The 13,458-nt window shown below is 39.1% G+C and overlaps 1 protein-coding gene across 2 annotated transcripts in view; it reads left to right on the top strand.

Moving 5' to 3' along the window:
- PCCA (propionyl-CoA carboxylase subunit alpha) overlaps positions 1-13,458 on the top strand; it is a 414,664-nt gene that overhangs the window by 226,829 nt on the left and 174,377 nt on the right. For both annotated transcript variants that reach the window (XM_059143714.1, XM_059143713.1), the window contains one exon: positions 7,291-7,399. In XM_059143714.1, the coding sequence (XP_058999697.1) occupies positions 7,291-7,399 (109 nt within the window). The remainder of the gene's footprint in view (positions 1-7,290; positions 7,400-13,458) is intronic.

Below are 13,458 nucleotides of genomic sequence, written 5' to 3'. Positions count from 1 at the left end.
AGGACATTAAATTAGAGGAGGACTTTAATAAACTAAGAACTGTCACTTTTAGAAGTTTCAGCAAAACAAAAGATGGGATGGGCACTTCTAAGAACTAAATTAGTGACCCTAAGAAATAAGTGGAAGTTTCTCAAAATATGTAGTAAAAAGGTATAGAGAAGGAAAGAATGTGTGAAATCAGAGATGTGGCGGGCAGACCCAAGAGATTTTGTACGTACGTAATAGTTTCATGAAGAGAAAATGGACAAATAAAGGAAGGTGAATTTAAAAAGAAGTAATAGGGGAGATTTCTTTCTTTCTTTCTTTTTTTTTCCCACTGTTCTTGAGAAAACCTTGAGGTGTCACTGGAAAGATTTGCTGAGTTTCAGATAAGACTAATGATAAAAAGTAGCTCTTAAAGGCATACCTAGAACAAAACATTTTTGAAGTTTCTAGAAAGAAAAAAGAAATACCAAGTCATATGCGAAGAATGTAGACTGAAATCATCTTTAGATCCTATAAACTGGAAATGAGAAAATCTTAAGATATCTACTTCATTAGAAAGAACTTGACTGAAGAGTGCTATACCCAACTAATATATCCTTTGTTTCTTAGTTATGAAAAGAGATTTTAAAATAAAGATTCAGAAATAAATCATTATATATACCCTTTTGGGGGAAATAACTGAAGAAAGTTCTTTAACCAATTTGAGTTAAAGATGACAGGATGCCTGTGTGGCTCAGTGGTTAAGAGTCTCTGTTTGGCTCAGGTTATGATCTCAGGGTTCTGGAATTGAGTCCTGCCTTGGGCTCCTTGCTCAGCAGGGAGCCTGCTTCTCCCACTGCCTGCTGCTCCTCCTGTTTGTGCTCTCTTTCTCTGACAAATAAATTTAAAAAAAAAAAAAAAAAAAGCTCCTGGGTTCAGTCAGTTAAGCCTCTGCTTTTGGCTTAGGTCATGATCCCTAGGTCCTGGGATCAAGTCCCACATCAGACTCTCCGCTTGGTCGGGAGTCGTCTTCTGCCCTTCCCTCCCTCCCCCCATGCTCTCCTTCTCTGTCTCTCTCTCGCAAAAATAAATAAATAAATCTGAAAATACATAGACATTTCTCCCAACCACTGACTTGGCTTTATTATTTATTGTTTTTATTATTTATTTAATTTTAAGTAGGCTCCCCATCCAACATGGGACTCGAACTCTTGACCCTAAGATCAGGAATCACATGCCCCACTGAGCCAACCAGGCACCTTTGAATTTAGTCTTTTAAAAATGCAAGCCCATAAGGACAAAGAGGAGATAGCATTCTGGAAAATGAAGAGCCAAAAGATGATTCTTAACTTACTTAGCAACTTAAGAAAGTTGAATCCTAAGCTGACAATGTGAAGAACTGGGAAATAGCTCATTATCACCATGGAACCCTGCAGAAGTCTTAGCCACTATTAATTTCAGATACCTTGGGGAATTCCTATAGGCAAGACTCTTGTCTAAAATCTGTGGAAGATTTTCTCCATATTTCCTCTCTAACTCTTCAGAGGAGGGTGGCTCTTCTCTCTACCCCCCACCCCCCCGGAAAAAGCTTTGAGATTTTTTATCCATAGAGAATAAGATTTCCTCTACCCAGGGACACCTGGCACGTTTGGACAGAGGATTGAGTCCGTGTGGACATACTGAATGTGGTGATGACCCCTCTCTCAACCATCATTCCCCACGTGGTTCCCAACATACTGGCAGGCAGGCACATACCCTCAGTCCCCATGGTAGAGTATCCTTCTCTGAGAAACCTAACCAACCATCGGGAGATTACTGCGGATCCGCCAACACATGAAGCCTACGCATGGAGCAAACGGCCAGCGAAGCCACATCCCACAAAGAGAGGACATGCACGGCTCAGGATCAGGATGTCTGTCATGATCATTTAAGCCAACACTGGATGGGAAGGGAGGCACCAGATGACTGTTTAAAAATAGGTGACAGAACTAAAGCCACTTAAGAGGACACAGATCAGGCTTTTTAGAAACTGGGTCATGAACAGGGACTGATAACGGCACGAGGTTTACAGAGGTATGTCACAGACCTTGGAGGTGCTGCTCTGTGATTTGACCTCCACGTAGTAACCACCGACTTAATGAGTAAGGCTGGGAGAACCTAGACATTATTTGGAGTTTGGGGCTCTTGTTTGAAATCCCCCACACACACCTATTCCCCAATCCCCACAAAGGCTAAGAAGATGAGGACAAATGTGAGGAGGAATTTCTTCTTTCTTTCGCTAGTATGTACTTAATCCATTAGGTTAAAGGTGGTGGTCTCGGGTCTCCGGATACTGGAAACTGTTTAAAAAAGACCAAGGCTTGGGACGCCTGGGTAGCTCAGTTGGTTAAGCAGCTGCCTTCGGCTCAGGTCATGATCTGAGTGTCCTGGGATCGAGTTCCGCATCAGGCTCCTTGCTTGGCAGGGAGCCTGCTTCTCCCTCTGCCTCTGCCTGCCATTGTCTGCCTGTGCTTGCTCTCTCGCCCTCTCTCTGATAAATAAATAAAATCTTAAAAAAAAAAAAAAAAAAAGACCAAGGCTTTTTAAATTAGGAGCTGCACCTTTTTCCAACCGGTCATCACCAGAGAATGCAGTAGAGATTTCAAGCTTTAATGCTCTTGAAGTTTTCAAAAGATGGATTTGAGAAACTAAGTCTTAGAGCTCCTCTCAGCCTAGGGTTCTAACTTTTAAGTGGGAGGGACTTGCTGCCGTTGAAGACATCTGCCACTAGAGTGTGAGGCGGTGTCTGTCCTGTGTGCCATACTGGAGGTTCTCCATGTTTCTGCCGCCTCACTGTTCAGCCCCCCCCCCCCCCCCCCAGGATCATGCTTGTGAATCTTCACTAGGATTGGCAGAGGTGAAAGGCAGGTGTCAGATTTCAGTGTTCTCTTGTGACCTTCACACTTAACAAAGGGATAGGAGGAATCAAGAAGTATTTAAATACACTTTGTCTACATTCTGAAGTTCTAGGTGCTTAGGATTCCTCGGTCAGCAGAAAGACTTGCCCTGTGTGGGGTTTTCATTGCTGGGAGTTAATAGGCAGCAGGTGTTCTCAACCCCCTCACTGAAACTTCGCAGGTTTTTCCAGATGCGAACCTGCTACAAGTGTCAGTGCAATGTATCTGCTGTGGCTGATCACGTAAAGCTGGGAATTCAATGCAGGCACGTCTCCATTCAGCACCAGAGTAGAACGCCACCCCAGCCCGAGCTGCTGCCCTCTTGCCTGGACTCCGAACAGCCTTCTCACTTGGCCTCCTTCCTGCCACTAGTGCACTTTCTAGTTCATCTTCACTCAGCAGCCAGAGTTCACTTACAGAACCAAATCACATCTTCCCCCTTACTTTAAAATCCCTCAGGGCATGTATGGCTACATAAATTGCAGTATATTCAGGCCAAGGACTACTTCTCAATGTAAAAATATTAGAAACTGCTGATTCATTACAAAACATCAGTGAATCTCAAAAATATTTTTTTCAAAAGAAGCCAGATAGAGAAGAGTCCATTTATATGAAACTAGAAAAGCATTTAGTTGCATGAGGCCAGGGAGGGAAAGCAGGTGTAGAGGTCTTGATTGGAGAGACTCAAGGGAACATTTGGGAGTAGGGGAAACTTCTAAGTAGATGGTTGTGGTGTTTCTGTGGGCACACACATTTGTCAAAACTCTTGAATTGCATGTTTAAAATGGACCCATTTAATAGCAACTGGTACCTTGCAAATGGTACCTCAAAATTATTGTATGCATAATGTATTGTATGCATACAATACATATGGTACCCCAAGTTAAAAAGAAAACCTTAACCTTGATAATGGTATCCATTGCAATTAGAATAAAATACTGCTGGCTTACCAAAAAAGTAATAAATGCTAGAAAGGTATTTGTTAAACAATCAGTCGCCTTTTCTAATTAAAACACACTCTGAAATCAAAATTAAACTAAATTTGACTAAAAACCAGTTAAGAAACCAATGAAGTTTTAATGAAAACTAGTAACAAACATAATTTTAAAGGAAATGCTGTAAAAATTTCCCTTAAAGTCAGGAACAAATGAATTATGTAAAAGGACCATTATTATCAATCATTGTTTTAGAGGGTAAGAAGTAAAAAAAAAAAAAAAAAAAAGTTGGTTTAAATATTGTAAAAAGAAGAAATTTTGGGGAGGTGCTTGGGCAGCTCAGTCATTAAGCATCTGCCTTAGCTCAGGTCATTATTTGGGGGTCCTGGGATCGAGCCCCTCATTTGGCTCCCCGTTCAGCAGGAGGCCTGTTTCTCCCTCTCTCTCTCCCTGTTCCCTCTCTCCCTGTCTCTCTCTGTCAATAAATAAATAAAATCTTTTTTTTTTTTAATTTAAAAAAAAAGAAATTTTCTTTTTCTATATATAATTGTGTCCCTAGAAAACCCAGAAGATACTACTAAAAATTTCTAGAATAAAAACACGTTTGGCAAGGTCTGAATGCAACAAGATAAACATGCAAAGTTATGTCTGTCTGTGTTAGTAAGAGCCAGCTTGAAATGAAAATGGAAAAAAAGAGCCCTATTCAAATTAACGGAAGTATCTTGTAAAATGGTGGGGAGAAATTTAATAGGGAAGACATAGAACCTGTATGGTTCTGTAAACTATAAAATCTTGTCAAAGAAGAAGTAGTAGTAAGATGTGAGCAGTTGGCAAAACATAGGAGTTATTGTTTGGGGATACAAAAGTATAGGAGTGCGGATCTTTCCCAAATTGATACAGAGATTTTATGTCATTTCAGTTAGGTTCACAAGGTCCACTACATTAAGTGATTAAAAAGCTTATATGTATTCATACATTTCTGAAAATAGCCAAGGTAATTATGAAAAATGATAAAATTGGCCCTCTGTGTATTTAAAGGTATTGCCAAGGCAGTCTTATCTAAACAATATGGTAAGAAGTATGAGAATGGAAGCACTTGAAAACAGAAAACAGAAAAGTGAATAAATATGTCAGTGTAAGGAATAGAGAGCTCATAAACAGAAATTAGTATATGTAGGAATTTTTCCTCTTACTATTTATATGAAATGTTAACCCCTTAATTTGTACGAAATACAATGAATCCCAGATAAAGATTAATTATAAAACATAAAACTGAGGAGTCTAGTCACTACCTAGAGGTTGAAGTGATCTTTTATTTATTTTTTTAAAAAGATTTTATTTATTTATTTATTTATTTATTTATTTGAAAGTAAGAATGTATGTGGGGGCTGGGCTGAAGGAGATGGAGAAGCAGACTCCCTGCAAATCAGGGAGCCCAACACAGGGCTCGATCCCAGAAGCCTGAGATCATGACCTGAGCTGAAACAGTTGCTTAACCAACTGAGCCACCCAGGTACCCCTCAAGTGATCTTTTAAGTGAATACCAAAACGTTTTTTTGTTTTTTTTTTTTTCTTCGAGAGAGTGTACATGTACATGAGCTGTGGTGGGGGGACTGAGGACACGAGGCAGGAGAGGCAGAGGGAGAGAATCCTAAGTAGTCTCTGCCCAGCGTGGAGTTTGATCTCAGGACTCTGAGATCACGACCTGAGCTGAATCAAGAGTCCAGTGCTTAACCGATTGAGCCATGTGCAAGCCCCTCAAAAAGATTTCTAATGAAAACTAATGATGTGGGGCGCCTGGGTGGCTCAGTGGATTAAGCCGCTGCCTTCGTCTTGGTGTCCTGGGATCGAGCCCGTATTGGGCCCTCTGCTCAGTGGGGAGCCTTCTTCCCCCTCTGTCTCTGCCTGCCTCTCTGCCTACTTGTGATCTCTGTCTCTGTCAAATAAAATAAATAAAATCTTAAAAAAACAAAACAAAACAAAAAAACCTAATGATGTGACAGTGTTAGGTCAAATGTGGTGTCTCTGTGGCAAAATGCTAAGCCCTAAGTTAGCATTTAAAAAAAAATTTAATTGGTCCATAAATTTGAAATTAAAAGCTGTGTGAAAAAATTTTCTTTTTAAATTATTACTGTGTTTTTTGGACTTCATATGTCAATTGCAAATTGTTGAAATTTCACATTTGGACTTTTTGTAAGTTTAAAAAATTACTGTGTCTATATTATACCTTGGAACCTACAAAAATAGCATATATTTTTTAAAAACTAAAATAAGTTTAATATATTACATACTATTACATACTAGTATATACCATAAGTATAATCTAATAAGTATATCTAATAATATCTAATAATAACCTCTCGCCGCATGGTTCTGATGCTAGACAAAGCCCTTTACGTTTGTAAATGTTACTGTTGTTAGAAAAGAACTAAAAAAGACTCTCCTTCCATTTTTTTGTTTGTGCAAAAGAAAGTGATTATGTTAGAATTCTAATCTCTTACTAGAGATGTTTTGAGAAATGCATGTTGTGTGAAGAACTTTGAAGCAACTCCAGGTGGTTAGCCTGGAGAATTGGAGACTCATTAGTAAGGAACAGTCCAGCTGTCGTCAGTTCAGCCCACTTGAGCCCTAGGCACTGATTTATGTTTATTTGTTGACCGCGTCTGGCACAAAAGAGGTCACATTTGTAGTTCGTAGGACATACCATATATTGCTCACTCTGGTAAAAGAGCCAGATGATGGACTAATCCTTACCTCGAACCCAGGATTCAGTCAGGGCCCGTGTCTGCTTTGGACCAGCTTTCAGGTCCAAAAGGTTAGGCTGGATTTGAGTCTAACCTAGTTAGAACAACATTTGGAACATGAATTACCAGACATTAGGACCAGCTGGGTCAGAGATTTCGGCAAGGGAAAAACCAGAGGGGAAAGTGATGAACATTCAGAAGGAGTCCGAAGTCACAGCCAGGGCGGGCCTGTCATGGCCTTGGGCGTCAGGCCACGAGCGACAGCAGGTTCTCAAGTTCCCTCTGATCTGAGATCAGGAGTAGCCTTATGCTGGAACTCATTATCATAAGACTAGTCATGGCAGGGTTTATCTTTGAAGATTGGTAATGTGCAAGTGTAAGAAAGAATAGAATTAGAGGAATAGAATTATTCGGTGTTAGGTCAGATTGGAAAAGTTGCGTGGAAGTCACAGTCTGACTCCGTATGAGAAGTGACTATCTAATGATTTAGAAATTTTTCAATTTGTTGGTTTGCAGGCGTTGGAATTATCGAGATCCTAGATAAGCTTGTTCCTTCTCCTCCCCCACTGCATGCCTGGTACAATAGTAACCCCATAATAGATGTTTTATAAAATACTGATTTGACTGACTAAAAGTTCTATAAGATAGAAGCACTAGATATTAACATGATGTATGTGATTGATTGATTGATTGATTGATTGATTTCCCTAGGACACAAGTTAACAGAGAATGAGAGAAACCAGTTATTGGCAATAGCATCATCATTGTTCGTGGCATTCCAATTAAGAGCACAACATTTTCAAGAACATGAAAATTCAAGGTATGTTAGATCATATAAAACAGCGTCAGTGAGAGAAAGACACTGATAATGTAAGAGGCGTGGGAAGTAAGCATGGCAAATAGCTAGCGAAAGCTGTGACTCATCTTGGTTTTGAATCTCGTGTTTGGAGAAGTAGAATACAACCAATCACAGTGTTTAAAAATGATATTGTTTCTATTTCCTCAAATGATTTTTTCAAAATTCAGACAAAAAGGTTTTTTTTGTTTCTAATTTGGACATTATTAGAGGTAGGAAGATGTTCTGAAACCTTATGGAATGTCTAAGTAATCTGTACTTATTTTTTCTGTTTTATACCTTCATTAATCTTGAACAAAGTATTAAAAAGTGTTAGAGTGCGAAAAATTACAGTCGAATCTGAGCAGTTAAAATACACATGTGTATAAGAAACTCCTCTAAGATACCAGAAGGAATTAACACCGGGTTAAGTTAGCTATTTGTGAGCCCTAGGGATACTTTTCAGCTTCCTAGTAATGTAAGTGAGAGAGAAAACATGCTTTATAGCAAGGCAAGCAAAAACCAAGTCAGCATGACATTAATGCCTCTAAATGACAGGAGAATTTACTATGAATGTCTATGTCCTTGCCAGCATAATCCTGCTTTAGCAAGTATAGTCTGTTTCTTACTTGCTAGAGTGATGTTGTTGATAAAATTGTGTCACTTCAACTTTTCCATTCTTTTTGCTTTTCCACAAGAGGAAGAACAAAGATAAAAAGAGAAAAGATGGCAGGTGACTGAGCATCTCTGAAGAACACAGATCAGAAACTCAGGTTACCCTTGAAGAATTAGGTGGAAGAAAAGTAAATTGGGTTTGGGCTATTACATCTTAATGGCTAACTGGTTTTACTCAGAAAATCTTGGAGTTAATTGGTATTCTTTATTTGTTCTCATTCTCAAGGAAACGTATAGGAAGCTTAATGTATGATTTTTTTTCACTTTTTTAAAAATTGAAGTATAGTTGACACATGGCGTACCTTAGTTTCGGTGTACAACATGGTGATTGGACAGACAGCTCTATACTTTATGTGGTGCTCTCTGTCATCGTAGTTCCCATCTGTTACCATGTAGCACTATTAGAGCACCACTGACGGTGATTCATCTGCTATACCCTACCGTAACTGGAAGCCTCTACCTCCTCCTCCCTTCCTCCCCTTCACCCATTTTGCCCATCCCCCCTCCCCTAATCCCTTCCTTGTGGCAGCCATCAGTTCCGTGTATTTGTGGGTCTGTTTCTGCTTTCTGTTTGTTTTGGTTTTTAGATTCTACATGTAAGTGAATCACATGGTATTTGTCCTTTTTCACTTAGCATAATCTGTTCTAGGTCCATCCATGTTATTGCACATGGCAAGATCCCATTCTTTTTTCGTGGCTGAGTAACATTCACTCTCTCCCTCACCTTCCCCCTGCCCCCCTCTCTCTGTTTGTATAAATGAAGGAAATGGCGATTGTAAATAATGCTGCCGTAAATGTAGGGGTTTATATATGTTTTTGAATTAGTATTTTCATTTCTTTTGGGTAAATACCCATTAGTGAAATAACATATGATCTTTTTTTAAGTTATGATTTGATGTCTAGAGAGAGATGAAAGATGATAGGATATCAGTAAATTACTGAATGACTGGAAGGAGGAGAAAATGGGCAGTAGAGCCATGAATCTGATTTTTCCCCCCCATAAAGTTGTGCTGACCAGTGTGGTAGCCACTGGCTATGTGTACTTACTTGAATTAAAATTAAATTAAAATTTCAGTTTCTCAGGCATGTTCATTGCCACCATTTGTGTAGTCACCAGCCATATTTCCTCTTGTACTATGGTTAATAGCTACTGAATGGACTAGTAGAAAGAACCTTCCATCATTATAGTTTATTTCCATTAAGCTCTGTTGGGACAGGGGTGTTTTGGAGCTACATGTGTGTCTAGCTTTTGTTTTAAAGCCAGAATCATACCTTGTATTATTTTTTATTCTTTTGATAAATACAGTGCTTGTATCTTGATTATCTTCAGATGTTATTGGGACCTTGATCATTTCTGAAGTCCTGAGTGTAGCTAATGAACTAGTTTGATCTTCAAGAAATGTATTCAAGTCATTTTCAGAGGGTGCTGACTTGCCACTAGGAAGAATCTGAAAAAGGTTTAAGAAGGAGAAGAAAAAAACTTACCTGTAATCCCACAAACTCTTCAGTAAGCACGTTTTCACATTTTGATGTATTCCCTTCTAAGTGTATATATATGTGTGTGTATTGATAGACACACATACATGTAGCGTATATAAACCTTACATAGAGTCATACGGAGAATATAGTTTGAATTCTATTTGTAATTTTGTGTTGCAAATATATCTTTGTCCCTAGTCTTTAGAAGCATATTTTTAATTTTCATTACAGAATTTAAAACATATGCAGACTTTTGTACTTCAAAGGGTATTACTGAGATTATAAAACAGTAGAGCAAATGGTAGAATGTATTCAGAGATATATAGATTTATATAAATAAGTATAGTTATGTATATAAGAGGCTTGAGTGTGTAGTAATTAATTTTTAAAGTTCAAAAATAAGCCAGACACCCCAATAAAGAAATAGATCTTTCTTAAAGATGTTATATGAATGACAAGTTCATGAAAAAGTTATTCAGCATTGTCAGTCACTAGGGAAATCCAACTTAAAATCACAGTGCTACAGTAGTTCAAAACTTGTTTTCAGAGAGATCCTGCCAGTGTCATCATCTAAAATGTACATCTAAAATGTACATTAAATGGTAAGTGGGTAAATAATTGTGATACATCCTTACAGTGGAATGCCACTTAGGACTAAAATGGAAAGAAATACTGATACATACATCATGATGCAAAAATCTGAAAAACAAGTCACGTTGAGAGAAACTAGTTCGAGAAGACTATCTAATCTGTAATTGTATTTGAAATTTCTAGTAAAGCAAACGTATAACGACAGGAAGATGAGTGTTTCCCTAGGTGCAAGTGTCGATATCCCAGGATTATATCTTTATACATTCTGTGCCCCAAACCATAAACCAATAATTTTTTAAATGTATTAGTTTTTTAAATTATATAGAAAACAGAATGTGGAGTTTCAAGCCAGAGTTACCATAATACTAGGTTTTATCATTGTTCATGTGTTTGCCTTTACTGAGGGCCTTCCTTACTCACTTGGCTTCCTGGTACTGTCATTTCAGGCTTGCAGGACCACTGGCATTACCAGTTACTGTGGCGCAGGTCTAGTGTCACAGACTGCCTCAGCTTTTGTTTATCTGGAAACGTGTTAATTTCCAGTTTTAATGTCTTAACCAAGTTTTGCTGTTAGGAATCTTGGCTGACAGTTTATTTTGGTTTCCTTGTTTCCTTTAACACTTTGAATATATCAGCCCAGTACTGCCTCTGGCCTCCACAGTTTCTGATGAAAATCTGACAGTCTCTTGAGAATCCCTTGTATGTGATGATTTACTTCTCTCTTGCTATTTGCAAGATTTTCTCTTTATCTTTGGTTTTTCAAAGTTCAATTATAATGTGTCTTGATGTGGGTTTATGAGTTCATCTAACTTAGGGTCCATTGAGCTTCTTGAATTTTTTTTTAAGGTTTATTTATGTTTATATGAGAAAGAGGGAGAGCATGAGCAGAAGTAGACTCCGTTCTGAGCACAGAGCCCCACAAGGGGCTTGATCTCAAGACCCTGAGACAATGACCCAAGCCAAAATCAAGAGTTGGCTGCTTAACCAACTGTACCACCCAGGTGCTCCAGGCTTCTTAAATGTTTCTATTCATACCTGTAATCAAATTTGGGAAATTTTCAGCCATTATTTAAATATTTTCTTGATTCCCTTTTCTCTCTCCTTCTGGGACCCCCATGATTTATACACTGGTTGGCTTTATGGTCTCCCACAGGACCCTTAGGCTCTATTCACCTTTCTTTGATTTTTCTGTTCTTTATCCTTGAGAATTTCTCATGTCTTGTCTTCATATTGGCTGATTCTTCTGCCTGCTCCAGTATGCCTTTGAATCCTAGTGAGTTTTTCAGTTGCACTGTTCAGCTCTAGAATTTTAAAATTTCCTTCTAGATTTTTAACTCTTTATTATTTTCGTTTTGTTTACATATTGTTTTCCTGACTTTCTCTATCTCTTTAGTTTTTTGAGCATTTTTAAAAAGATTTTATTTATTAGAGGGTGACAGAATGAGAGTGAGAGTGAGAGAGAGCGCTCAAGCAGGGGAAGCAATAGGGAAAAGAGAAGAAGGCTCCCCACTGAGCAGGGAGCCCAGCACGGAGCTTGATCCCGGACCCTCGGATCATGACTTGAGCCAAATGTGGTAACTCTGGAACTCGGATTGTCCTCCTTCTCCAGGGTTTATTCTTTTGTTGTTGTTGTTAATTTCTGTTTATTTGTTGGGGGCTGTCTCTGTGCCAAGATCAGCCTCAGGTATAAAGGTAAGGTCTTTTCAGGTATGTTCTGAGCATTTCCCTGTGCATGTGTGGTCACTTTCCAGTTTTTCTCATAAATGCAGCCATTTTTGAATGTCTTAGTCTTTAATATCTGGCTTCTGAAAGGGAAAAAAAGCAAAAAATGGAGGAAAATGGGGGAGCTGACCTTTTAAATCCCCTAGAAGTCACTTCAGCCAGAGGGCATGGGGCTCACGACAGTGGGAAAAGGTGCAGTCACAATGGCTACCAATCTTACTTTCTGTTCGTCTATGATGAGAACAGTAATCAGTTATCATAGCACAGGTCCCCAGAGTTTGGAGGACAGGGTCTTTTTTTTTTTTTTTTTTTTTTGTCTGCCTGGGCACCCACAAGCTGTGTGTGAACCGCCCCAGGAGTACATGCACAGCATCCTGCCGCGGGCTGGGGTGGGGGCATGAGTAGCTGCCACTGAGCTAAGAGCTGAAATTGACCAAAATTTTTTTGCAGTTTACCATCCACCTTTTCCCCTAAAATTGCAAGCCTTTGACTGGACTGGAGTTCAAAACTAGTTTTCAGAGAGATCCTGCCAGTGTCATCATCTTCTAGGTGGAGAGACATTCCTGGTGCTTCCTAGCCCACCCATCATCCCGGACTGATCCTCCTCTGTATATTACTGTTGCATTCATTACCCCTCCCCCCTTTTTTTTTAATTTTAAAAAAGATTTATTTATTTATTTTAGAGAGCATGCATGAGCTGGGGGAGCAGAGGGAGAGGGAGAGCAGGAGAGAGTCTCAGGCTGACTCCCTGCTGAGTGTAGAGGCTATCGTGGGACTTGACTTGGGACATGATCTCACGACCCTGAGATCACGACCTGCGCCGAAACCAAGGGTCCTCCGTTTAACGGACTGTGCCACCCAAGCATCCCTCATTAATCTTTAAAAGTTGGAAAAAATTACATTAATGATACAGATAGGATATATATAGGCCAAAAGTTCAGTTATATGGATAATTGTGCATATCTTCCTTATATAACAATGATTTGTTTTTGGTGAGTTTAGTTTCTGTGGAACTTACTTATTTCCAGCCTACTGTGAAATAGGTCCTATCCATGACAACAGAGATCTGGAACATCCAGCAAAATATATTGATTTATTTGACAGAGTATAATCTTACTTTTAGGCAACGTGAATCTAAGTTATTTTTGCTTGTTTGCTGAAAAGGTCCCTGACATCAAAGCTGATGTTGGGTGATCGAATCTTTACACTTCGCCTTAGGAGGCCTGTTTTCATGATTGGCTTGGGAATGGAGTCCAAGAGTCAGCCTCCAGGTGTGGCTGTGCATTGCTCAGTCATGGGTGTGCTCATGTAATGTTTATGCTTCCATGTCCAGTAGCCCGCAGCCCTTCCTTTGTGTGGCTTGTTTTGGCTGCTGATCTGATTTTCCCAGTATCTTTATGGATTTTACTCTTTCATCATTTATGACTTGGAAAAAGACACTAACGTATGTACCCATAGTATTTGGATAGTAAGAAGATAGTGCATTTTAGGGGGAAATAAAAAAGTTAATGTCAGAAACAATAGCAATTTTTCTTAGGATAACCGTAAATAAATTGGCTAAACACAGTTTAGCATCA

Source organism: Mustela lutreola, chromosome 13 (genome assembly GCF_030435805.1).
Source record: "Mustela lutreola isolate mMusLut2 chromosome 13, mMusLut2.pri, whole genome shotgun sequence".
In the NCBI taxonomy this organism is placed as follows: domain Eukaryota; kingdom Metazoa; phylum Chordata; class Mammalia; order Carnivora; family Mustelidae; genus Mustela; species Mustela lutreola.
The sequence above is the reverse complement of the archived record's forward strand: the minus strand, read 5'-3'. Positions and strand labels throughout refer to the sequence as shown.